At 39.7% G+C, this 25841-nt stretch overlaps 1 protein-coding gene across 2 annotated transcripts; it reads left to right on the forward strand.

Moving 5' to 3' along the window:
• The first annotated feature begins 222 nt into the window (after positions 1 to 222).
• Positions 223 to 24772, forward strand: SLC25A24 (solute carrier family 25 member 24). Of its 2 annotated transcripts, XM_088060629.1 has the most exons (11): positions 407 to 543; positions 12350 to 12493; positions 12916 to 13042; positions 13502 to 13589; positions 14013 to 14124; positions 16703 to 16861; positions 17204 to 17356; positions 18405 to 18512; positions 20190 to 20357; positions 21426 to 21576; positions 22221 to 24772. In XM_088060629.1, the coding sequence occupies exons 3-11, from the start codon at positions 12973 to 12975 to the stop codon at positions 22397 to 22399; spliced, it is 1188 nt and encodes a 395-aa protein (XP_087916755.1). In that variant the 5' UTR covers positions 407 to 543; positions 12350 to 12493; positions 12916 to 12972; the 3' UTR covers positions 22400 to 24772. The 2 variants fall into 2 exon arrangements, with proteins under 2 accessions (XP_005520980.1, XP_087916755.1); XM_005520923.3 differs by lacking the exon at positions 12350 to 12493 and having other exon boundaries at positions 223 to 543.
• The last annotated feature ends 1069 nt before the right edge of the window (positions 24773 to 25841 follow it).

The following is a 25841-nucleotide window of genomic DNA, read 5'->3' on the forward strand; positions in this document are numbered from 1 at the left end:
TTTTGCAGTGGTATTTCTCTGCTTGTGATGGAAACGCTGAGCCGGTACAAGCATGTCAGTGCGGCCGGAGCGCTGCGACGAGCCCCCGAGGCTGAGGCCGCCCTCTCCCCTCAGCGCACACTTCCCGCCCAGCGGCGGGGGTGGAGGGAGGGAGGCACGGGCGGAGCGAGCTCCGCCGCTCCCCGCCCTCCCTCCGCTCCTCGCCGCCGGGCGGCTCCGGGCAAGCCCTCCCATTTCCTTCTCTCCCCTCCCCTGGCAGCTGCGAGCGCAGGCAGCAGCGCGGGCGGTGTGTCGTCCGCGCCCAGCTAGTGGGAGTCGAGTGACACTGTCCGTCTGTAGGCGCTGCACGGCCCCGACATGTTCCAGCTCCTGCGAGGCTTCGTTTTGCCGGCGGCCGCCTGCGAAGGGAATAGGGATAGCGACTCCCGGTACGCCAACCTCTTCCGAAAACTGGACCTCAACGAAGACGGGAGGGTGGACATTGCCGAGCTGCAGACGGGCCTCCGGGCTATGGGCATCCCTCTGGGGAAGGAGGCGGAGGAGGTAAGCGCGGGCCCGCAGCCGCTGCCGAGCGGGCTCTGTGGCGCCCCGCGGCCGTGGGGAGGGGAGGGCGAGGCGGCTCCGGCCGCTCAGCCCGAGGGACGGGGCGCGGCCCGCCCGGGAGCCGCGTCCGGCGGCTTGGGGCCGCTCCTCGATGGAGGCGGCCTCGGGCCTGGCGTTTTCATTTCCCGGGTCGCTGTTCCAGCGCCAGGGGCCGTGTTGTACAGGCACGCCCCGGGTTGTAGGCGAAGGGTGCCGAGAGCCTACGGCTGTCGGCGGTTCCTCCGCCAAGTAGATTTATTCATCATGTGTGCACTTTTGACATCCTTTGACTCATTATTGAGTGATACTCCATATCACATTCCTTTTCCAGCATGATAAAGGATGGGAATTTACGGCTTTTGTCCGCCACTCCACCCATGCATAATCTAGATCAGAGTTTGCTTTGGGCAGCAGGTAGTGTAAACCTGCATAGCCGTAGGTTGCAGTTTCAGAACTAGTTATTTAAGCTAAAGACATAGAAGTTATTCTTCCTGGCATGGACTGTTGTCAGATACCGAGGTCCTTTATTAGAAAATGCACACTTGCAACAGTGGCCATCAAATCATGAAACCGACAGTGCCAAAACTTTGTGGTGTGGCTTCTTCTGTGTGGACTATTACATTCCTTTGTCCCTTGTATCAATGTTGTGACCTCAGAAGTCAGTAAAACTTATGTCATCAAGCATTCTTGTGTGATGCTGACTTACACTAGCACGTCTGACCTGTTACCTGGAAGAGAAACTTCTCTTTCCTAATTATTTCCCGTAATCCCCAGGGATCACATGTAAAATCATGTTATGTGCAATTCTGTAGGCACAAGTAGTTTGTGTGGTAAGGCAAGTCTGCGCTGACAGGACACACTTAGGTTCATTTGGGCTGAGCAGGTACCGGTGAGATGTGTGGGGGAGCTACTATTGTAACAATTCTGCTTGTTTCAGTTTAAAGAATGATTCCATGGCATTCCTGTACTAGCTGTTGCATACTTTCTGAACGAGGTGCAGGAGGAGGAACTTAAATTTCAACTCCATTGTTCAAAGATGTGTTGGGTCAATTATTCAGTTACCTTATGCTGATTGTGTGACAGTTTTTGTCTGTGGTCTTGTAATTTTTTCTTTCTTTTGCCTTTTTCTGTTATATTTAATTCTCTATCTCCCATACTTAGAGAAAAGTATTCAACAGGCCTCTTGAGTTGAATGGTGTTTATGCAAGAGTATAAATGAAAGCACATTTTTACTTCAGTGTTGCTGCTGGTCAAAATCAACTTTACAATAGGCACATTTTGTGTTCTTAGGTTTTTGTAATTAGAGACAGGTTGGCCTTTTTGATTATCCATGAGAGTTGTCACTGTTCAGAGCATGCTAGCTATGAACTTCAGTCACACATCATACACACATTGTTGTAAACCTGTTGTACCAGTTCTACTGTAACAATTTGGGGGTTTTACTTATACTGAAAAGGGGAAACAGGTGACCAGCTAATTTTGTGGTGTTTAACAAAGGTGGTCTTCCCACATAATTCACTGAAAGCCCTGGTGTGCTGCTGAAGATTTGAGCAACTTAGAACTGAAGTTCAAGTTCTTTCTCAAAATCAGTGATCTTCATTAATAGTGCACATCTGAGTAAGTGTCAGATTATTCTCAGTTGCTTCAGGATAAACTGAAAGGGATACCCATGAAAAAGATAGACATAAGCTAAACATACGGGCATGTAAGAGAGCAGGAACTACTGCCTTAGTTATTAAAGACACACAGATAAAAAATATAACCCATGAGTCATCATCTCATTTGGGAGGGGTGGAAGAATTGTTGGAGTGCAGGGAAACTTCTGTATGTAAACTGTTTTAAACTATGTTGGGCACAGTTGGAGCCAGAAACTAGAGTAGTGCTGTGTACCTGTTAATAACTAGACTTGTAATTCGAGAGCCTCAGTAAGTCTTGTCTTCTCCTTTCCTGCCTTCATGTGGCTAATCTGCTTCCTGTACTTTCTTGCAGCTCAAAGCTGCCTTCTCCCACTTCAAGCTCTAAAGTGATGTTGAATTAAGTTTTCTTACTGCTTGGTAAAAAGGTATTTTATAAATTAAGTCAGATACTGAATCATCATATTTGGAGAGGCAGAAGTAGTCTTATAATTACTAATAACTAATGAGTAAGGGAGTTGAGACATGAAAATATTATGTCCTGGGGCAAAGTGTTATCTACTGAACTGCTCAGCCCTACCAGCATAGTGGCACCATGGCATGGGCAGAGCTCAGGATATCCTAGAGTAGATTTGGTGCCTTGTGGTGTATCAGAGACTCAAGCCCCATTATGTTGATGCTGGTCTGTGTTAGGTTTCCAAAAATCTCTTGCAAGGCTGGCTTCCAACACATGGGATGAAATCCATATACCTGGGAGTGTTGGTCATTGTTCTTCTGAGCTGCACAGCTGCTTTCTGGCTAACTTGTGCAAAAGGGACTATTTGAGTGTTCCTGGGTTTCACTGCAAAGTCACTTGGTTGATCCCACATTGTACCACCTTCACAGTATAAATTAGTGTTTGTGCTGCTAGTACTGCTTTGCTCTTCTGTCTTTAAGTGCAGTTCCTCTCTAGAAGGAATATGCATGTTTTTAAAAGAGACAAGGCTACTATCCATTTGAGTAATAGACCATACAGGTATGCACCTTCCATCAGCTGTGAACCTGTGTGGTAAGCTTTGGAGATGGCTTGCAGCTCCCTCTGAGGAAGAATAAATTTTCACCCATAGCAAGACATCACAGCTCAACCTGACAGAAGCTCCTGACTGTGTTCTATTTGACCTGCCTTGTGGCAGTATCTGACAGACAGGAGTAAATGACGGGAAAATTTGGAGGCTGCCAGTGTGACTCCTGTTTTATATTGTCATATATTACCTGCCAGGAATGGCTTACATTGCAAAGCTTTCCAGAAGATTCCCGACATAATGTGTCATTATCTATGAAGGAGGAATTCAGGGTGGTAACTACCAAATGTTGCTCTACAAGAAATATTAACAGTTATTATATGGTGACTTTGATAAGCAGAGACACAAACTAGATGCTAGGATCAGATCACAAATGATCTCATGCTGTGTCTTCAGAATGCTGTGAGTCTTGTAGGCGGGAGCACCATAAATGGTGTGAGTAGTTGGATGAAGTACTATTTTTGTTCATCCTTTTCTTCTGCTGCAATCAGTCCTTACAGTAAATCCGTAGGAGGTGAACCCCATATTTCAAGCTTTAGTTTGGGGTAGGAACAGCCAAGTATTCAAATTCAGGTACTATTTATACATTGAGTTCTGGAGCTAGGAGTAGGAAGATGTTACTGAAATGAATAACTACCTTCTGGAACCAGTCTAATGATCTTATTTGGACTAATTCTCTGTAACATTTTGACATAAATCTTTGGCCACATTAAAGCTCTTCTGGGTAAAGAAACAGTGTGAAGAGACCTCTGTGTGGTGGAGATAGGGCCTAGTGAGACTAAATTCACAGCAATCAGACTATCATCTGTTTAGAGTAATTGACTGTTTCTGAAAATTTGAATCCAATTAAGTCTAAAAATACTCAGAACACTTGAAGTATGTTTATGCATTTAAACCACAGGAAATTCAGAATTCTGTTAAGTGAGGCAGGACCCTGTGCTGTGTTCCACTGCTGTGTCTCAGCATGAGGATGGGTGAGAACAGCCCAGATGTGTATTGTTACCCTCTGTGCTTTTCTCTGGCCTCTGAAAACTGCAGGTAGATAGTGCTTCAGAGACTTGAACTTTCCATTGCAGTTCTTAGTCCAGAAAGCACGCACTTGTTTAGTGACTGAGCTAAATATGTCATTAAATATTTCTTGACTGCTTTATTAAGATTTTTACACTTATTTTAATTTTGATAATGTCCCCTATGTGGCAAAATTAGAAGGGTAGTAGATCAAGGTAACTGAAGTCTCCTTCATCATGTTGTAGATTGGCTAGAAACAGAAGAAACAGTGTTTACTTTGGAAACTTTGAGGAAGATACATGGGCATCTTATATCACACTCTGTCTACTCTTAGAATTTATCATACCTGATATACAGATTTACAGTCTTAAAAGCTTCAGCACTTCCCTGTCTCTGAGTCTTTCTTTATAGGCATTGAAGCTTTATCTCCCCTTAAGAGTTTGCTCAAAACCTGGTCTTATAGATTTAAAGTAGTCTGGCATTTTCAACTTTTTATCAAAACAGATGTAATGCCATGTGATTGTAGAAAACTGGAACCATTTAGTTCCTTTCAACTTCCCTTTTCAGGTCATAATAGATGTGATAATGATGACTGGCTATGGTTATGTAATTGTGAAATACTGCAGATATCTTCAGTAATGTATTCTATTTGTAACTTTGAAATCAAATGTATTCAATTTATTTTGCTTTCATTGTAAGCAAACCTGTAAATCATTTTTTCATTTCTGTGTGTACAGCTTCAGAAGCTTTTAATTTGTATGCGCTGTAGTCTTCAGTCTCCATATGAAAGAGTAAGATGAATCTGAAGTTTGTTTTCATAACACTTTAAACATGCAAGGAGATAAAATGAATTATTTTTTAATGCTAACTTGATAGGTTTTTTTCCTGAATAGTGACAGGGTACAGTGAATGATTAATTCTTCCTCCTTTTGCTGCAAAGTGCAAGAATGCCAAGAATTCCCAAATATGGGAAGCCTCACATCTGAGATATCTCTTAACCGCTGTGTTGAAATGCTTTGCCAAATCCCTGTCTTGAGACAGCAGTGTGTCCCAGGTGAACAAACAAGGGAAACTTAAATCCTTTGAGGTGACTATCATCAGGATGCCTCTGTGGCAGAGTGGTCCTGTTTAACGGGAAAGCTTAGTCTACCAAGTATGCGCAGAGTCAAAAATACCAGTGTAACTTGCAAAGAATGCTGAATGAAAGTTCAAGGGATAGTTTGCATCTTCCATGTATGCTGTTTCAGATTCTTGAAATTTAATTCATAGCTATGAGTTGAGAGAATTTATCAGGTCCTGAAGGAGCAGCCTCTGTGAGGCATTTTGGGAGAGCATACACATACTTGCATCTTGTCCTTTTTTGTCTCGTTTTCTGGAGATTCTCTTAGCTGAAATGGACCAGGGAGAAGATCTCTGCTAGTGCCGTCCTGTTGCAGGGAAGGGTGGTGCTTAGGACAGTGAACAGGAAGGAGAAGCTCTGCAGCTGATAGAAACATCTGCTGCTGTCAAGGGTGCAAGTCTGCTGTGCTGGAGTGGGGGGCTCCTAATGTCTGTCTGTAGCAGGTTTACAGGGCTTGCTTGGATACTGTTTACATGTTGGTAGTATCCTTTGGGGGGCAAGAGAGTAAATGTGAATGCTGAATTTGGACAAGCTGGGAGGCCTTCAGAGGCAGTGCAAATTCCTGTTTTACTCAGTGTTGTGTTGGATTTCTGGAGGTGAAGTGTCAGTCTAGTTCATGTGTTATGTGGACTCACTGGGCTATAATGCTGTGTGAACACATCCTCAGGCCCTTTCCCTTTGTGCTGAATTTATCTCCCAACTGATGTAGTTTGACAAGGCTGACTTTAATAATTTTTGCTAGTGTTTTTTGGATTATCATAGTCTGCATAAATTTGTGTAGTCTTAGCAGATATAAATAGGAAAAGGACTGTTGTCCTCTATGTTCAGTAAAGGGAGAAGTGTTGTGTATACTTCAGCTGTGACTGAATTTGGCATCCAATAATATTACAATTGAGTAACATAAAACTGTAGACTGCAGAGCTATGTGAATGGCTAAAAAAATACCTTAGAGGGAAAGAATTGAAAAAGGGGGGGAAAATTGTAATTTGTTTTATATATAGTACCTCTGATTTTAAAAGCAAATGTGAAATGTGTGCATGTCTAAAGACATGATGATATTCTTACTGTGATAATGTAGTTCTTTGTATGCCACATTTGTATGTGTGCCCTTTGGAACTGTGGTAGCAGATTGCAGAGCACATAATTGCTACTTGCACCAGTGATGTTTCTTGAAGTGGTGTTTTCTGTTCATGTCTTGTAGATAGCATGATAGGAAGCCAGTAACTTCTTGATGAATCACTTCCTTTTAAATATTCTTTACATTATATTAATTAGTTGAAATAACAAGCTAATTAATAGATTGGTAATCCTTTGTACTCAGCAGCCCCACCTTTCATGCACAGTTCAGTTTTGTAAACAGAGTGGGAAGGCTCATGCACAATACACAAATAATGATAATAAATAATGTAAAAATTAGACTGTGTATTTAAAAGAAAAGTCCACATAAAAGCATCAAGATTTCTAGTGTATTGCATTCTTTGTCTTTACGTTGTAGCCATGAATGTGTTAAAGTCCATAACTTTGGCACAGAGCAATCTAATAATTCATCAGAACACTTACAGAGAAGGGTAGGGAGTTTTTGATGTGTATATAAAGCCTGCCTGTAATTCTTTTTTTTTTCAACAGACCTGCTGACTGACTTACATTTCCACACCAAATACAGAGGTCTTCTGACAGAGTAGGAATTCAACACATCAACATGATTTATATAATGGAGAATTTTTTTAAAAAATACCTTTAGTGTTTCAGTCTGCTTGTGGCCTCTTGCATTGGTGTTGACTGGTTGTGCAGGACTTTGAAAGTAGCTGTATTAACAAAAATTGTAGAATTATGAAGAAAAAAAAAAGAGGAGAAAAGACAAAGCTGACAGTGTAGTGTCCAAATAGGTCAGCACAGGAGCATTTTAGTCTGTGTGAAGTCCTGTAGCATTAAAAAGTAAGATCACAGAATCATAGCATTGTTTGGATTGGTAGTGACTTTTAAAAGGTCTTGTAGTCCAATTCCCCTGCAATAAGCAGGGGCATCTTCAACTATATCAGGTTGCTCAGAACCCCACCTAGTCTCATCTCAAATGTTCCTGGGGGTGGAGCATCTGCCAGGCTCTGTGCAACCTGTGCCAGTGTTTTATCACCCTCATCGTAAAAAACTTTTCTTATATATATTCTAAATTGACACTCATTACATTTAAAACTTAGTCCATGTCCTGTTGCTACAGACCCTGCTAGAAGGTTTGTCCCCATCTCTTTTATGTGCCCTTTTAAGTACCAATAGGCTGCAATAAGGTCTCCCTGGAGCCTTCTTTTCCTCAGTCTGAAAAACTCCAGTCTTTCCTCATAGGCACCTCACAGGAGAAGTGCTCCTGCTCTCTGATCATCTTTCCTGTGCTGAGGACCCCAGAGTTGGATACAGTTCTCCAGGTGGGATCTCGTGAGGGCAGAGTAGAGGATGGAAGCTCCCTTGATCTGCTGGTCATACTTCTATCTCTGCAGCCCAGGAGGTAATTGGCTTTCTGGCCTGCAAGCACACATTGCTAGCTCGTGTCATCTAAACTGTCTTGCTATATCTGTCAATAATTAACAATTCTTTATGTGGTCACCATTTCATTTTATCCAGTGATTTATCCTTCTTGCTTGGGGTTACAGTTTTTAGACAATGAGAAAAAGAAATAGTGTGCCTTGAAAAATAAGCGTTTGTGTCTGGGCCTTTGTAAAGGTGAGGTGATCCCACAGCAAGGCTGTAACAAGAAATGGCAGGTTTTATGTGGCAGACATGCCAAACATTGTTTCCCAGGACTTGTAAACAAGTGTTGGCATCTTGGTTGGTTCCTGCTCTATTGTAAGCATGCCTATTTTAAAATGCATCCAGTTCTCCACCATCTGAGAAGTTGGTGACCCAGGAGCTGGCAGAGTGACTAGTGGCTGTAATTTTACAAAAACTGGTAGTATATTAAATGCAGAACAGCAGAGTTGGATTCAGTGTTGAACTGAAGTGGGGAGTGATTGATGGAGTGGTTTGCTTGTGGAGACTATGGAGTCTCCTTCCTTGAAGGTGTCCAAGACTCAGTTGGATGTGGTCCCACACAGCTTGATCTAATTAAATATAATTAGACATGCTTTGAGCTGGGGTTGAGTTAAATGGACTCCAGAGGTTCCTTCCAACTTGAATTATTATTTGATGCTGTGAAGGGGTAGTTTGTACCTAGGACTTAGTGTGCCAGGCTCCTCACAGAATCCAGGAGGTGTCTTCCTGTTGGCTGTGCCCATGGAGTATGGAACCCCCCAGGAGGAAGTTTCTGCCTGCCAAGTAGAAGACAAGCTTCTTTTGGTGTTCCTGTTAGTTCCACAAACTTGCAAATTACTGATTTTAATCTGAAACTTTAACACCCACATAATTAGTTCATTTCATAGACAGCAAGAGGCTTTTGTTTGCATAAGCTTTTAGATTTGTACTGTGAGAAAAACACATGTGCCATATGTTTTTGTTCTGTTTTACTGAGTGTGGCGGAGACTGGCTTGAAGTCTGGAAAATATCTATCAAAACAAAAGTAGGAAAAGGAGAATATGTTTGTGCTTAGCAATTTCTCATTGTTGCAATATGGAATCCACTTCTTTGGCAGATGAACTGAAAGGTGCCCTCCTTCACGTACAGAAATTACCAGTTCTCTAAACTTCCTAGGAATTCCTGTTTTCTTTGGCTCCCGTCATCCTCAGCAGTGGAGGTTTTGCAGTTATAATTTAGTTCATGTTTTGTCCTGTCTGTGAGACAGAAGACCACTTTCCTTGTTCTGCATTTGGCTTGTGTAGTTCAGGTAGCAATAGGGAGCAGTAACAATTGTGTTGAGTAGAACTGTTTTTGAGAGGGGACTCTTCAGACTGGAGTAATTTTTAATGGTGGGGTTTGGTGTGTTTTTTGTTTGGGTTTTTTTTTTTTGAATGATTAATCTACTAGCCTTTCTTATTTTCTTGTTAGAAGGTTGCAGTCAGGACTGTATCCATAAATATCTATAAATGTAAACTAACTTTTTTTTTTTTTTAATGGGAAATTCTGAACAGCTCTAACCATATTGACAGAGGCATGAAGCTGAATCGATGAGTGTATCTATCTGTGTTGACAGGTTATTAATAGAAATTACAATTAAGCTGGATTTAGGGTTATACTAAGAACACTGTTTTTCAAAGCTGATACCAAATCACAGTTATCTGAATATATGGTATCTTGTGTTGATTTTCATTATGCACAACTTTCTGTATTATGGGATGTAAATAATTTGCTCATTTCACTCTCATACCACATAATTTTGCTCCATTTCACTAAGAAATCCTTGATAATTTTACAAATTTTGGTTTTTTGAGATGAAATTTTAAAGTACATTGCTTTTTGTAGCAGGATAGGAAAGATGAAGGTGACAATATAAATATATTTAGATGTCTTCAGTCTTTTTCAGACATCTGCAACAAATACACCAGTTTTCTGCTTCCTTTGTGTTTAGTTTCTGTAGCCTAGAACTTGTTGGACTTTGGTCTTTTGAGGACTTCTACTAATTAAAGAGGAGTAAACAAAATTAAAACCAGATTTTGCAGATTAGAACAGCCATTCAAATCTTGTTGAGGGTTACTTTATTCAGAAACTACAGTTGCACAAGGCAGTCTGCTAAATAGAAGATATTTAGAAGAATTTTTGTCATATGCTTTACACAACCTGAAGCACTGTGCAGGAGGGAATTTAGTAACTGCAGATGAGGAGATGGCAGAGGTGCTTAACACCTTATTTGCTTCAGTCTTTAGTGGGAAGATGGCTTGTCCTCAGGACAACTGTTCTCCTGGTTTGGTAAATGGTGTCAGGGAACAGAATGGTCCCCCTGTTATCCAGGAAGAGGCAGTCAGAGAACTCCTGAGCCACTTGGATGTTCATTCATAAATCTATGGGACCAGATGGGATCCATCCCAGGGTGATGAGGGAGCTGGCAGATGAGCTTGTGAAGCCGCTCTCCATCATTTACCAGCAGTCCTGGCTCACTGGTGAGGTTCCAGATGACTGGAAGCTGGACAATGTGACACCCATTCACAAAAAGGGTGGGAAGGAGGATCCTAATAATTATAGGCCAGTCAGCCTGACCTCAGTACCTGGTAAGGTAATGGAACAGTTCATACTGAGTGTCATCACACAGCATGTACAGAATGGCCAGGGTATCAGACCCAGCCAGCATGGGTTTAGGAGGGGCAGGGTGTGTCTGACCAATCTGATCTCCTTTTATGACCAGGTGACCCAGCTGGTGGATGCTCGGAAGGCTGTGGATGTTGTTTGTTTGAACCTCAGCAAGGCCTCTAACACTGTCTCCCACAGCACACTCCTGAAAAAGCTGCAGCCCTCGGCTTGGACAGGAGCACTCTGTGCTGGGTTAGGAACTGGTTGGATGGCTGGGCCCAGAGAGTGGTGGTGAGTGGGGCTGCATCCAGCTGGGGGCCAGTGAGCAGTGGTGTCCCTCAGGGGTCTGTGCTGGGGCCAGTTCTGTTCAATATTTTTATTGGTGACATGGATGAGGGTACTGAGTCCTTCATTAGTAAATTTGCAGAGGACACTAAGCTGGGAGCATGTGTTGATCTGTTGGAGGTTAGGAGGGCTCTGCAGAGAGACCTGGAATGGTTGGATGGATGGGCAGAGTCCAATAAGATGAAGTTTAATAAGTCCAAGTGCTGAGCCCTGCATTTTGGCCACAACAACCCCTGCAGCGCTACAGGCTGGGGATGGTGTGGCTGGACAGTGCCCAGGCAGAAAGGGACCTGGGGGTGCTGGTGACAGCAGCTGGACATGAGCCAGCAGTGTGCCCTGGGGGCCAAGAAGGCCAAGAGCATCCTGGCCTGGACCTGGAATAGTGTGGCCAGCAGGAGCAGGGAGGTCATTCTTCCCCTGTACTCAGCACTGGGGAGGCCACACCTGAGTTCTGTGTCCAGTTCTGGGCCCTCAGTTTGGGAAGGACGTTGAGACGCTTGAGCGCGTCCGGAGAGGGCAACGAGGCTGGTGAGGGGCTGGGAACACAAACCCTGTGAGGAAGGACTGAGGGAGCTGGGGTTGTTTAGCCTGGAGAAAAGGAGACTCAGAGGTGACCTCATCACTCTCTACAGCTCCCTGAAAGGTGGCTGTAGTCAGGTGGGGGATGGTCTCTTTCTCCAGGCAGCAGCTGACAGAACCAGAGAACACAGTCTTAAGCTGCACCAAGGGAAATATAGTTTGGATATTAGGAAATGTTTTTCACAGAAAGGGTGATAAAGTATTGGAATGGTCTGCCCAGGGAGGTGGTGGAGTCACCATCCCTGGAAGTGTTTAAAAACAGACTGGATGTGGCACTTGGTGCCAAGAGTTTAGTTGAGGTGTTAGGGCATTGGTTGGGCTCAATGATTGTGAAAGTCTTTTCCAACCCTGTGATTCTGTAGTGAGGATATTATGCTCAGGTTGGTCTCCTGTCCGGTACTGAGTGTTGCCTCCCTAGGATTTTGCACATTGAGGTAACCCACAGGGACCCATGTTCAAAGGAGGGGATAAGACATAAAGGTTCTGGGCTGATTTCCCTGCTGACTTCCTGCATATCCTACCAGAGTCCAGTGCTGTGGCAATGTGAGGAGTGATGGCAGTGGCTGTGGCCTTGGCTCTCCGTGTCTGGAGCTGCCCTTGCTGTGGCATAAAGCCCAAGCTCCTAAACCCTGCAGAGCTTCCCTGAGCTTTGCCTTGAGCACAAGCCTCAGGAATTACAGGCTGCTGCTTGCAGGGCTGCTATAATAAGCCTTTTCTAACAAATTTTCATCTATGGAGGTGGTGAAGTTTTCTGGCCCTTTGTTGGGGAATTGTCCGCCTGGGCCGTGTTTGAGATTTGTTTCCTGCAGTCCTGGCAATTGGCTACCATGCATTCAATGCATAGTTAATTTTACATGAAGTATTTCTATCTGCAGGACATTTCCTAGGAAGCACATGCAAGAAAGGAAGATAAGTCTGTTTGTATTTGTTACAAGTTTATTTAAAATTGTAATCAGGGCTTCGGTTTGAAGCAGAAAGCTGTGTTCTCTCAAACGCTGAGGGCTGGAAGTGCCAGTGGGGTAAGATCTTTGTAAATTTTTGGTCAGCATTTAAAGAGTTAGTTGCTGTTTGTATTTTTTATCTTTATAATTCATCATTAATAGACCATTTGATTAAGATGATAGTCAGGGTTCTGCTTATTTTACTGACAGATTTCATGTACAGGAAATTCACAGGCTTAACTCGTCCTCTCAGGTTTTTCTTCTATACCCCATCTCTTCCTTCACAAATTATTTGATACCTGTAGGTATAACTTGCCAGTGCTGATAAGAAACCTTAAAATTTCTGCACAGAAAAGTTTTATGTAAATAATAAAAATATATATTTACTGACAAGTGTTTTCTCTGTCTATGCAAATATTGCATGTATTAAATTCTGAAAACAAAATGATGCTTTGTGACCTACTGTAATTTAGACAAAATATTCATTTTTCTCTCAATAGAAAATTTTTAAAGCTGGGGATACTAACCAAGATGGACAGCTGGATTTTGAAGAATTTATGCAGTATCTTAAAGAACATGAGAAAAAGATGAAACTGGCATTTAAGAGCCTGGACAAAAACAATGATGGTATACTTTGACTTATTTTACTTGTTCAAACACTGTTTGAAGAAACTTCATTAAAAGTAGTGTAACTCGTATTTGTCTGAACTGGAACAAAAAGTTGTGAGCATGGAATCCTTACTTCTTTTCCTTAACATGATCATAATTAAAGTTTGCTATAGATTTGAAAAAAAATTTATGGCCTTAATTAATTCTGTTTTCTCCAAGTACACTGAGCTGGGGCTCCTTGTTCCCGAGATGGAGAAACTGAGGAAATTTCTGACTAATTCTAGCTATTACACTGAACTGTATATTTGCATCCCATTTGCTTCATCCTTGTAGTAGACAATCAAAACACATCATCTGTGATAAGTTGATTTTTAAATCATCTTTGCGATTATTCAGCTGTTACAATGAGCTCCAAGGTGCTAAGTTTATTAAGATCCACATTTTAAATATGTATCATCTTTATTTTAATGTTTCAAGGAAAAATTGAAGCCTCGGAAGTTGTCCAGTCCCTCAAGATATTGGGTATAAACATTTCAGAAAAACAGGCAGAAAAGATCCTGCAAAGGTCAGGAATTATTTTTTTTTAGGCAGTTTAATCTTCCTTGTATTGTTAATTTTTATATTTTTCTATTTCAGAGAGGGGGATAAATGGGATTATAACTTTGAAAGGTGTTGGTAATTACTATGGGAGCATCTGGTCCTGGGAGGAGAATGTTACTTTATTTCTCTGTAAATGTTGTTGATAAAAAGAAGCACTGTATTATGTTTTTAAGTAGAATAGGATTGATGCACTTGGATACGAGGAGCATAGTATTGAAAGGCCATGGCAGATTCAGCCTTGAAGTCACTATATGGAATTTAAAGTCAGTTGTTATTGATGTGATAACCCAAGTTAAAAAAAGGGGGGGGGGGGAAGAAAAAGCAAAAAACCAGAACAAAACCCCACTGTTACTATTTCATTACATAGTTTTGTTCGATTTCTTTTCAGTATTGATGCTGATGGGACAATGACAGTAGACTGGAATGAGTGGAGAGATCATTTTATGTTTAATCCCGCTGCAGACATTGAAGAAATAATTCGATATTGGAAACATTCAACTGTAAGTTCAACTTCTCTTTTAATCTAGTGCAGCTCTTAAGTTCATTTCTGCTGTGTTAATTTGTGATATTGAGTATAACAGCTTCACACTTGTTATATTTCAAGCATATCTGTATTGTTTGGTTTTCCTTTTCACTTCATGTTCTCCCATTTACAAGTAGGATTGTGTCAGATGAGTTCCTTCTGAATGAACAACTTCATCTAAACTCTGCAAATAATTATCAGTAATTCTTAGGACAGAATCTTTTACCTCTTTTGGAGATATTTCACAGAAGAATAATAACCACAGTATTAAATAGTTTTCTGTGCAGTATGATTTGATTTGTTGAAACAATTTATATAGACATTTTAACAGTTTCTTATGCTGAAAGTAGTATTTGTGGTTCTATAGTATCATTTTAATTATCTCAAAATCACTGGTGTCTTTACTGGTGATTTTCTGTGCACATTGTGCTCTTTTGTGCCATAGAATTTAATTTAAGCATACAGAATATGTAGCAATAGGTTATCGACTGTGCAGAGAAATTTTTCAAGTTTTTATTGAATGGTGCTGTTGACACCTCAGTGACTGATTTTTAAGAACAATAATAAAGTATGTAAACCAACAGTAATCCTATTTGCTAAGTATCCTTCCTGTATTATTGGAGGAAATAAAGTAAGGTTAGATACCTTTGAATATAGTGAGATATATCCGTATCTATCTCCAGGGATTAGTCAGCATTTCCATAATAAAAAACAGTTTATGAGATCTGAGAGCTTTGAGTGTTTGACACTGTACAACCTCAGTTCAGGAATGCTTGCCAAAAGGGAGTTAGCTCCCTGTTTGCTGAAGAATGCACTTGAAGCACTGTTATGAGATCAAATAGCCCTGGTCCTAGCTTACTTAGTAGAAAAAACCTTTGCTTTAATAAAATGCTCCTTGCTATTATTAAACATAAGATCTGCATTTTTCTTTTTTCTATTATGGTATGTCATTAGTTGCCCCCAAGAAACAACTGAGGGAGTCTCCTGTGATCTTAGTGTTGCAGTCAGCTTATGACCCATTTATCACAGCAGGCAAAATCCAGCTACACAGCAGCACAGCTGGTCTTTGAGATAAGAGCAGATGTGAGACCTCTCAGCCTCGCTGGCATTGACAGACAGCTCTTACAATTCTATTTTTGTTATATAACTGCTATCAGACTCTTCCAAGCAGATAGCTACATTGGCATAGAATTATTATGGTAGCTGTGGCCTTTCTGTTATAAATAACTGCAAATGTATCTTTTTTTTTCCTTAGTTGTGTTTAGGTCTTGGTACACACAAAGTTTAAACCCTGGTAGATAGACATAATATCTCTTAGAACACTGAATTTATATTTTGGGAGTTTCGATTGATCTTTTGATGTTTCCATGTAGTTAAGCAACTGATGACACCTTACTTTGAAACCTCTAATGTGAGAAAGATGAAAGGATTTTCCAGTTAATCTGTTCTGTGTTCAATATCCAGAATAGTTGGTGCTTATTCTTTTTGTCCAGTGGCTGTATTTAAACTCTGCATTCTGCAGATTTTGTCCCAAATGACAAGGACAGTATTCTGTCTACTAACAGAGAGAGAATGCAGCATAAATTTGGGATATAATGTCTACAATTAAAATCAACTGTAGTTCAAAGGTTTATCAGTTAACACACTTTCTGGTCAGTACCTATCAGTTATTAATACATTTTTGTTCTTTTCATACTTTTATTTATGTGTAATAGCAGATTTGCATTATCTACAGTGCACTTTTTCTCATATATCATGAATATAGGTTACACTTTAGAGCAAAAGTGACGTGAGATTTCATAGTGTTATGTCTTAGTTTTATTATTAAAACCTATATTAATGTTGTTCTTTGAGCAAATCTAATGGCAATACAAACATGCCCCCCTTAGTGAAATTTCAAACTTTAGTAGCTGAAAAAGCTAATTATATGTGTCTTTGAGTATAACTGATGGTAAGAAAATCTATAAGGCATTTGTCAAACTTTTCATTTTGGAATAATACACAGCAGTTACCGGAAATAGAATATTCTGATATATCAGCTGTTAAAACCCTGCTTCAAAATGTTGGGGGGTGGGGGAAGGAGACATCCCACATGTGTGAATAAATGACCGTGAGAGAAGTCCCTTGTTAGCAACCTTAGGAGATTACCAAACTAATCCCACAAGACTGTCTGGTGAAAGGTTAGCTGCAACATATAAGCATTTGAGCTTTAGTGCTGACTTTAAAGGACTGCTGACCATGACAGAATGTCTTTGCTTGGGCCATATTCAAGGAGGAAATTTGTCATAATTTTTAATGATGATGGTGCAGTCTTTGAAATGGTGTGTCTGTGGTGTTACTGCTCAATATCTATGTAGAAGTCACTTAAGTTGCTTTTCATTGAATAGTAATGCATAGCACATTAATTATAGACTGTAAATTAGAGATATTTTTTATTTGTAACCAGAACTTTATTTGCACATTCTTAGGTAGTATATTAATTTGGAATTAGAGTGGTGGATAAAGGTGATGGAACGGGATAGTTATTTGCACATCTTTGCTTTGGATTCATAAAGGTATTGGATATAGGAGATAGTTTGACTGTTCCAGATGAGTTCACAGAGGAAGAGAAAAAGACGGGGCAGTGGTGGAAGCAGCTGTTGGCAGGAGGAGTGGCTGGTGCTGTCTCTCGAACAGGTACAGCACCCTTAGATCGCCTTAAAGTCATGATGCAGGTAGGTGCAATGTTCAAGAATTTATTGGTTTCCAGTGTATCACTTCAGTTCTTGGAGATTTGTTGGGAAAAAATTGAGGGCCAAGGTCAGTGTTTAAATTGCAGAGGTCTGGCTATATTTTGACAACTTCCATTTTTTGTGTACATAAAAATGGTATTTTATAGACATGTGGGAAAAAATTGTAAGCAAAATGTTACAGTACTTGTGCTACTAAAATTAGATGTCCTCAACAATGCAAATGGTTTCACTAGTTGATATATTTAATCAATTTAATACTGATGGGTTTTATAATCTAATCAGAGCAGTGTTCTCTACTGTGACTTTGTTTTTGCCTTTTTTTAGGTTCATGGTTCAAAGTCAAACAAAATGAATATAGCCAGCGGTTTTAAGCAAATGTTGAAAGAAGGTGGTGTCCGATCCCTTTGGAGGGGTAATGGTGTAAATGTTGTGAAAATAGCTCCTGAAACAGCTATTAAGTTCTGGGCTTATGAACAGGTAGGATGATAAATCAAGAATGAAAATAATGCTAAATAAAGTCCTAAATCACTCTCACTGTTCATTATTGGCACTGTTGTATTATATAGGACTCCTCATCGTGGTTGGGGATTTTGTCGTAGGAATTTGAGTGACTTTCAGATTTAAAATAGTCTATAGCATACTTACTATTAGGCAGATTTTACTGTTGCATTATAAGCAGTGCAAATAAATGATATCTGTTACATGTTTTAAACTGTCCCTGGTTCTGCATGGCTTTGTGTGGAGTACTGCATTAATATCTAGATTGTTGCTTCGAAGTGACAGCAGGCAAAAACTTCACACATTATGCTAGCTGAACTTACTGGGGATTCATTTAAAGTCAAATATCACAGTGCTATGTATGATACCCTCATCCTGGATTTCAGAGTTATATTTACCTCTGAATCAGCTTTAAGCATCATGTTAAGGCCTAATCCTCCTTTGGAAAATGAACTCCCGTCCTGGCGTATTTAAATGAGCTTTATTTTTGCTCTGTGAGGCTTGCTAGTGCCTCAAGTAAGACCAAATGAGCATAGAGCACATCTCTGTACAAGGAGGAAATAAAAGCAACAAAATATCAAATAAACTTGGGAATGTCACAAGACTGAACAGCAGATTTTGGTGCCATAGAGTAACCTTGGGCATATTATTCTTTACTCCTGGAATGACACAGTATGTACAGTGTTCAAAGTGCTTCTGTGAAATGGATCTTTTATTCTTTGATTGGACAGCTGGATCTGCAAGGGGAATTTGGTTCCTCTTTGTTTTCTGGAGCTCTTAGTGCAGGTCCCCTTGACTTGGCTGTTTGCAGAACACCTGATAGTAGTGTGGGTGACTGAGGTATTTAATCTAAAGAATTCTTGCATGTGGGAATGTTTATTATGTTCTGGAGAATCTTTTGGGGTTAGTAGATGTAAGTGTAAATGCATAAAAAACTAAGAACAGCTTGAAAAGATATTTTTTGCTATACTCTTGCCTTTTATGTAACTTTTGCCATTCCTAAAAAACATGTGTTTTAACTATACAGTATAAGAAGATACTCACTAGGGATGATGGAAAATTGGGCACTGTTGAAAGATTTGTGTCTGGTTCTTTGGCTGGAGCAACAGCACAAACTTCTATTTATCCTATGGAAGTAAGTATCCCATGGAGGTAAGAGAATCTGCTTCCATTGGAGCCTGCAAAATGTTTGGTTTGTTTCCTAAGTAAACCCCATTTTGCTTTTGAAAATATTGTGAAAATTTCTCTCTAGTCTGCTATCCTAATTTATTTTTACTTTGGACTTCCTTTCAGAGCTCAACATTTTAGAATATACTATGTTTTAACTGGTTGTTGTAATTTTTCCATATATTTTGCAGTATAATATTTTTAAAACAATTCTAAAATAAAGCCTAGTGCAGGAAAAAAGATCACCCAAGAACATTTAAAATTCAGTATGTATTCAAGCATTTCTTAAATTGGTAATTTGGTAAATTTGCATAAATCCTTTTCCTGCTGTATGTAAGCAAGGAATGGCCTTGTCTGGACAGAATTGAAGTTCTGTAGTGTTATGGTGGGAGGCTGAGTCTGATAAGGGGAACAGTGTGGGGAAGGATGTAACAGCTACAGCTCAGGCTGGGTGGATTGGCTGCTCTTTCCCCCCCTGTAGGACATAACTATAGGTGGTACTGCACATTGCAGTTTAACTAGTGTTAATACATTGACTGCTCCAGTGTCAGTGTTACACACCATTTCACAGAGACAGGATGTATTTTCTTTACTGCTGGTTCTCCAGAAGGTTTATCACTTGTACAGATCTTGGAATTGATGTTGGGGCTTAGACTAAACCAATACCATCATCAAGTTTGGTAGTAATGTCAAATCTAAATAGCTTTTTCATGGGTGGGGATTTCAGTAGGAATGGAACTGTTTTCATTGCTGAAGTGATAATGATCTCTTTAAAGAGCCTCCTTGTTGTTACAGAGGGTGAATCCCAGCTGACCTGAGTACAGAGATGGGTTAAGTTAGGGAAGAACTGAAACATGATGTAGATTGCCTAGATCACACTGATCAGTGGAGACAAGGGAATTGTTCTAAATATCTTCTGGTCTTCCTCACAAAGATATGGTACTGTCCTAGAAGTGTTTTTAGGATTTTTCTAAGTAAGAGAGAAAAGCCAAATGCCAGGAAATTCCTGAGGAAGATACAGTTTTATGAGGCTTTAAAGTAGACCAAATGGTTGCTCAGGAAACTTCCTCTGTGGTTTCTTTTGGATGCTATTATTAATTTCTTTGTCCTAAGATGCAATGCAGACTTGCATTATTAATCAGGTGCTGGGTTTCAGTAGTGAGACACAATCATTATATTCCTCAACTACCTCTCTAAGTGTCATACTTTTAGAAATACTATTTTCTTAATATGCTTTAGTGTTCCCAGACCAGGAGTATCATCTGCTAGCACGTTAGTATTCTCACTTGTGCCTTAGCTAATACTTCTAATATTGAATATTAGAATAATGTTGAATATTGCCTGCACTGTGGCCTTCAAGTTGATCAAATAACTGCCTGTTTTAATCAAGAAAAGAAAGCTAAAATGTGATTTTAAAAGGCTAAGAATTTGTATGCTAGTATATAGTAATGTGTGGTGCTCTCCACGAAGGACAGAACGTGAAGAATCCTGCTGCTAAGAATGCCTTACTAGTAATCAAAGGAGATTTGCAGCACCAAAGTGCAAAGCAGTTCTAGAGAATTGAATAAGCAGAGATATACTGTGTATCTAAAATAGATTAATAAATAGGTATGTAATTAAGACTGCTATTTTTTTTTCCTTTTAGGTTTTAAAGACCAGATTGGCTGTGGGTAAAACAGGACAATATTCTGGGATGTTTGACTGTGCTAAGAAGATTTTAAAAAGAGAAGGTCCAAAAGCCTTCTACAAAGGCTATATTCCTAATATTCTGGGTATAATTCCTTATGCTGGCATTGACCTTGCTGTTTATGAGGTGAGTTTAGATCACTGAATGTATGTAGTTGTCACTAATCAATTAACAACAAGTGTAACTATTTTTTAGAATGTTTGTATTATTGTACTGTTACAGCTGTTTCAATTTTAAGAAGACAAATGAGACTGTCCACTAATGTTACCAGACCTCAGTGTTTCTGTTTGCCCTTCATGAGGAGTGCCTGGGCAGATGGACCCTTCCATGCAAGACTACCAAGCAGGAAATGTGCTATGAGAGGATTATACTGACCTTGGCAGTACCACAAGCTTTCATACTTACCTGAACTTGTTAGACTGGAACATACTCATTTTATAGGAGATATATGCCTTTAAAAGGATATTCATATTATGATAGTTTATACATTCTTTTGCCTGTCGTTAGGTTTGTGAGTGGATTATATTAACCTGAATTCTTTGTGTGTCTGTGCATGTCACCAGAATTCTTTCTGGCTGACACAGCTTTTCTGAGGAGCTTGAAACACTGCTGTCTTTCCTTTCCAGAGAAACTGGCACCCATTTCACCCACCAGCAATACTGAAAGTCTTTTATCTACCTTAGATAATGTGTTGCTTCAAAGTGTGTTAAATAACTCAGATCCACAGGCTAATTTTTCTTCTAGTTTAGACAAATCTTTTTTTGACACTGCATTAGTAATCACCAGAATTGCTTGAACAAACATTTTCAAAGCTGTATGGAATTTCTTTTCTACAGTTTGCGTCCTTGTTTCTGCATGGGATGATGTGCACAGATGTGTGAGCTTTTGTTGCACCCTGTGGGGTGCTGAGTTGTTTCCCTCCTCCTCTCCCCAAAGTATTACAGATGCATGGGCGCATTCCTGCTGCTGGATCTTTTAAGGATCTCTTCTAGGTACTAACTATTGTAGTCTGGTTGAAGTCCTTCCCTGTGTGCTAAGGTGTCTGCCTGTGCACTTCAGGCATGTAGAACTGGCCCAGTGAAATTAGTGCTTTTCAGAATTGAGCCCTTAGGATTTGTTATAAATAAAGAAGTATTTGTTTACCTTTTTGAATGCAGATCTATTGTCTTACTGTTTAATTTTATACCTTGGCAGCTCTTAAAGAGTACGTGGCTAGAACACTATGCATCGAGCTCTGCAAACCCAGGTGTTTTTGTATTGTTGGGGTGTGGCACTGTTTCCAGCACATGTGGGCAGCTAGCCAGTTATCCTCTCGCTCTTATCAGAACACGCATGCAGGCTCAAGGTGAGTTCTCTTGTACTGAAAATGCTTCTGTATGGTCACATGAAAATTGTATCATGTGGGATAACTCTAGCAGAGACATAGGAATAAAAAAACCCAACAACTTGGAAAAACTAAGGACATATCCAGAAAATTCTTCTTAATGTTGGTCCCTTCTCCCTGTTACTCCCAACACTGTTGTTCTTCATACTCAATTTAAAAAGTAAACTTTCAAGCACTGGTGCTTTGTATATTCTGAGAACCACATTCCATACACATCCTCTGTCATAGTCTGGAAGCACTCTTCTAAACTTTAGAATGTTTTCTAAATTTTAGAGATTAAATGGTAGGGCTTGAATTGTCCTGTGAGCATAGACAGCAGTGTTTGCTCTGTAGCACATTTCATAAGGATAGTTTCATATTTGAGACTTCTGTTTGATAGGTTTCTGTGCAGACTCAGGGATGAGAGCCTAGACTTCCCAAGGAACATAAGTGGATAATGCTTTCCAGTGGGATTTAGATGCATGGATGTCTCCCAGATGTCTGGGATTAGAAGATCTCTTTTCAATAGCCCTGTGATAGTAGGCTTGTGATCCAGTGTTCAAAACTTGCTCGAGATTTTTAATATTACTAAAACTGTTTTATAACACATTATCTTCTTGTTCTAGCCTCAGTAGAAGGAGCTCCACAGCTAAACATGGTTGATCTCTTCCAAAGAATTGTTGCTACAGAGGGACTCCGAGGACTTTATAGGGGCATAGCCCCTAATTTTATGAAAGTGCTTCCAGCTGTCAGCATCAGCTATGTTGTATATGAAAAAATGAAACAGAATTTGGGAATAGCATGAAATGAAGGAAGAAGGTGAGATACTTCTAATACTGTTGAAAACACCGGAACAATAATGTTTTCTCAAGTAATCTGCTCTCACAATTAGAGACAGGTCTTTATAGAGAGATGCTGCAATTTCCACATTGGCCCTTAAGTGGGAAGAAACTTTCTTAAATTTTAGTTCACCATTTCTAAATAGATACCTATATTGCACTTTAAAATGTCACAGAATTGAAAAAAAAATTAAGAAACTGTCTTTAAATCAGCAGTATATTTTTATTTTTAGGAAATCATGCATATTTTACTCATTGGTTTTTTTTTTAATTTGTCCTTTCCAAATGTGTATTTGTCTTGGATCAAACCAAAGGTAGGAGAAGTTTATACTGACTTGATATTGAATATATGAATATATGAAAGTGACCTTTTGTTTTGTCTCATTGCCTATACTCAAGCAATTCACAGGTGACATTTTGCATGCCTAGAAGTGAGCACTTTCGTTATTTTTGAAGACTGAATGTTAAGTTCATAGGAAATAGCATCTTGGATACACACAATGATGGAATAACACATTAAAATGTAGCCCATCACCTTTGTCTTCTTTTTTATTTTTCATTATTTAAAGAGCCTGAGAAACTGCAGTTCTGCAGTATCAGAATACCTCAAATGGATTTACATGGTATTTTTGTAATACAATCAGCAATTTTGATAACTTGCTTCACTGGACCTGCTTTTCATTGCACTTGAACATGTCAGCACCATTAACCATGGCAAAATCTGGGTTACACCTGTATGTTTTATAGGCTGATATTACAAAGGAACAGAAAAAGCTTGGATACTAGATCCATTCCATACAAGTGCAAGTTGCTATTTAAAATCAGGATGGAGGATTCAGTATGAAGCTGGTAGTAATTGTAGTACAGCCAATGGCAGAGCTGTTCACAGCTGCCTTGGGTACAGGAATGCTTCCCATTTTGGACTCTTCATTCTTTCCCTTATTCAGAGGGCTACATCCACTACGTGCTTTTAGCCAGTAGAGGATTGCATTATTATGTAAAGGTTTTTTTCAGCTTTGTCACGTGAGATCAGTCTTCTGTGCACACTGGCTGTGGGTGTGAAATTGGGATAATAAAATCCTGAAGTGTTTTGTCTGGGTGACCAAGTGGCAGTGCTGACTGCAGGTGCCCATCAGATTGATGTTAATGTAGCATGCAAAGCATGCACACAGATCTGTTAGTGCTTGAGAAACAGCTCCTCCTCAAAAAACAAAGCAGCCCTTCCTCAGTGCAGAAAGTTAGGTATTTCCATGTACAAGTCCTTCCAAAGTGACTTCCTGGGTTTTGTTTTTTTTTTGTGGTGTGTGTGGAGGGACACACTGTTGCCTTCATGTCTGAACACTGAAATAGATTACCAATTATTACCAGACTTGTTTGTTAGGCTTTTTCTGTTTTCTGTAATGTGTAGTGTCTTAATCTTGGTAAATTCAAGATTATACACACCTTGACCTTCTAAAAGCAACTTCTCTTGGACCACTTTCTGAAATTGGATTACTGAAGGAAGAACTTTATTCTGTTAAGGTCATTAAGGGTATTTTTTTAAAATTCTTTCTTTTTTTGGGCAGGTATGAAGGGTGCATGGGTTTTTTTGCTTTTTGGGTTGTTTGGGGGTTTGTTTTTGTTTGTGGGGTTTGTTTTTGTTTTTTCGTTTTTTTTTAAAGCAGACAAATAAGCAAGCAAGCTAAAATAACTGCCTGAATTTCCCTTGTTCTACATATGCTTTGGGCCATGTTTTTCAAACAGCAATCACATGTAAATTTGTGTTCAGTGCTTCCATGGCTGGTGTTTATTCTCCATAAACTGATACATAGCAATTCCATAAAATCTGTATTATAACATTTTTTATCACATTTCATAAAATGGCAGCTCTAGCTGTATTTTGGCCTTCTCTTTAAGGAAATGTTGGACTTTGCACTTTAAAAAAAAAAAGAAAAGTCATTCTGTCCAAATCATTTATATGTATAATGCCTTTCTGATCTGAGTTTTTCTTGGTCTTGCCAATATCTTTGTACCTTTGTGGGATTTGTGAGATCAGTTGCTGGTAATTTTGTTTGACTGTGACCAATGAGCAAATGTATTGTTTGTGTGATGTAAAGATGACTTTAGCATTTCTATCTTCCAGACTTGTTCCATTTTGTTTATAGTGTGCAAGTGCCATCATGAGTATTGAAGTTATAGTGACTTTCAAATGTTGAAAAGATGAGGTATTTCAGATTTAATTTTTTATTATGTGCCTTGATGATGACTGTATTCAATTGTGTATTCTTTGTCTCTTAAATGTATGTTTACCTTTCTAGCTCTATAAAACTACCAGTTTCTAATAAACCTTTGTTTCCTTATCTGGCTGGAGTGTGCTGATGTGGTTTTTTTCATGGTCTGATAGATAACAGTTTTTAATTGCATTATATGCATAATATTTGATGTAAAAAATGAAGGCAAATCATCTGAAAATATGTTTCAGACTAGACTATGCTTTACTATTATACTGATATTTGAAAAGAGTTTGAGATAAGTTGATTGTCATCCTGTTTAAAACTGTCTCATTGCTTAATGGAAGACCACATGTTTAATGTTTTTACTTTTTCATTGAACAGTATTAGCCAATAATTTGCTTCTGTGTATGTTGTGTGACAGAACCCTTAATAATCAGGGACAAACATACTTGTATTACTGCTGATCTTGCTTTGTTGTTAATCTTACTTGTTAGTCAAAGGATCAATATAAAATCTTTTCAAGGTAATTGACTTAATTTACTCTGCATGTGTAGCATGGCTATGCCACTGAAAGCTTGTTAGCAGCCAGCTTTGACAACTCCTTTTGAGTTTTTCACACAAATCCTTCAAATGGTGAAGATAATGGTAAACAAATTAGGGGAAGCTTTTCTTGTCTCTGCTGCAAATACACTTCTTGTAACAGAAGATTTATAAGTTTTAAGTAATGGAAGAGGTAGATGCACAGTGTATGATTCCTGACTAAGAGAACAATTTGACTTGAAGCAAGAATGCTTTTAACTCCAAATGCCCTGCAAGAAGAGCCTAGAAAGGAAAGGGAAAGATTATTTTTTCCCTTCAAGATGTGTGTGGAGTGTGACAGCTATTCAGTACCATTAACACTAGAAAACACTGCAGAAATGTCATGAAATCTAAAACAGTGCTGCCAGTGTGTCTTTCCGTCTTGACTGTGGTGGGCTTCCTGACAGGATATGCCTGCTGCAGCCAGGGCATTCCTTACAGTGGCACCAGCCCAGGCCCAAGCTGCTTGGCACACCTGCTTGTGGAAAGGTGAACTCTGCTCAAAGTCCCTTGGCAGCTTTCCCTTCTGCTAATGAATGCCTGGTGTCCAGCACTCCCAGATGAGACTGGGTGTGGGCCTGCCTGGTGCCCAAATTAGCCTTCAGAGGCCCAGGCG

This window comes from Pseudopodoces humilis, chromosome 10 (genome assembly GCF_049639895.1).
Source record: "Pseudopodoces humilis isolate 2021_Gansu_Grassland_sample_001 chromosome 10, ASM4963989v1, whole genome shotgun sequence".
Taxonomy (NCBI): Eukaryota; Metazoa; Chordata; class Aves; order Passeriformes; family Paridae; genus Pseudopodoces; species Pseudopodoces humilis.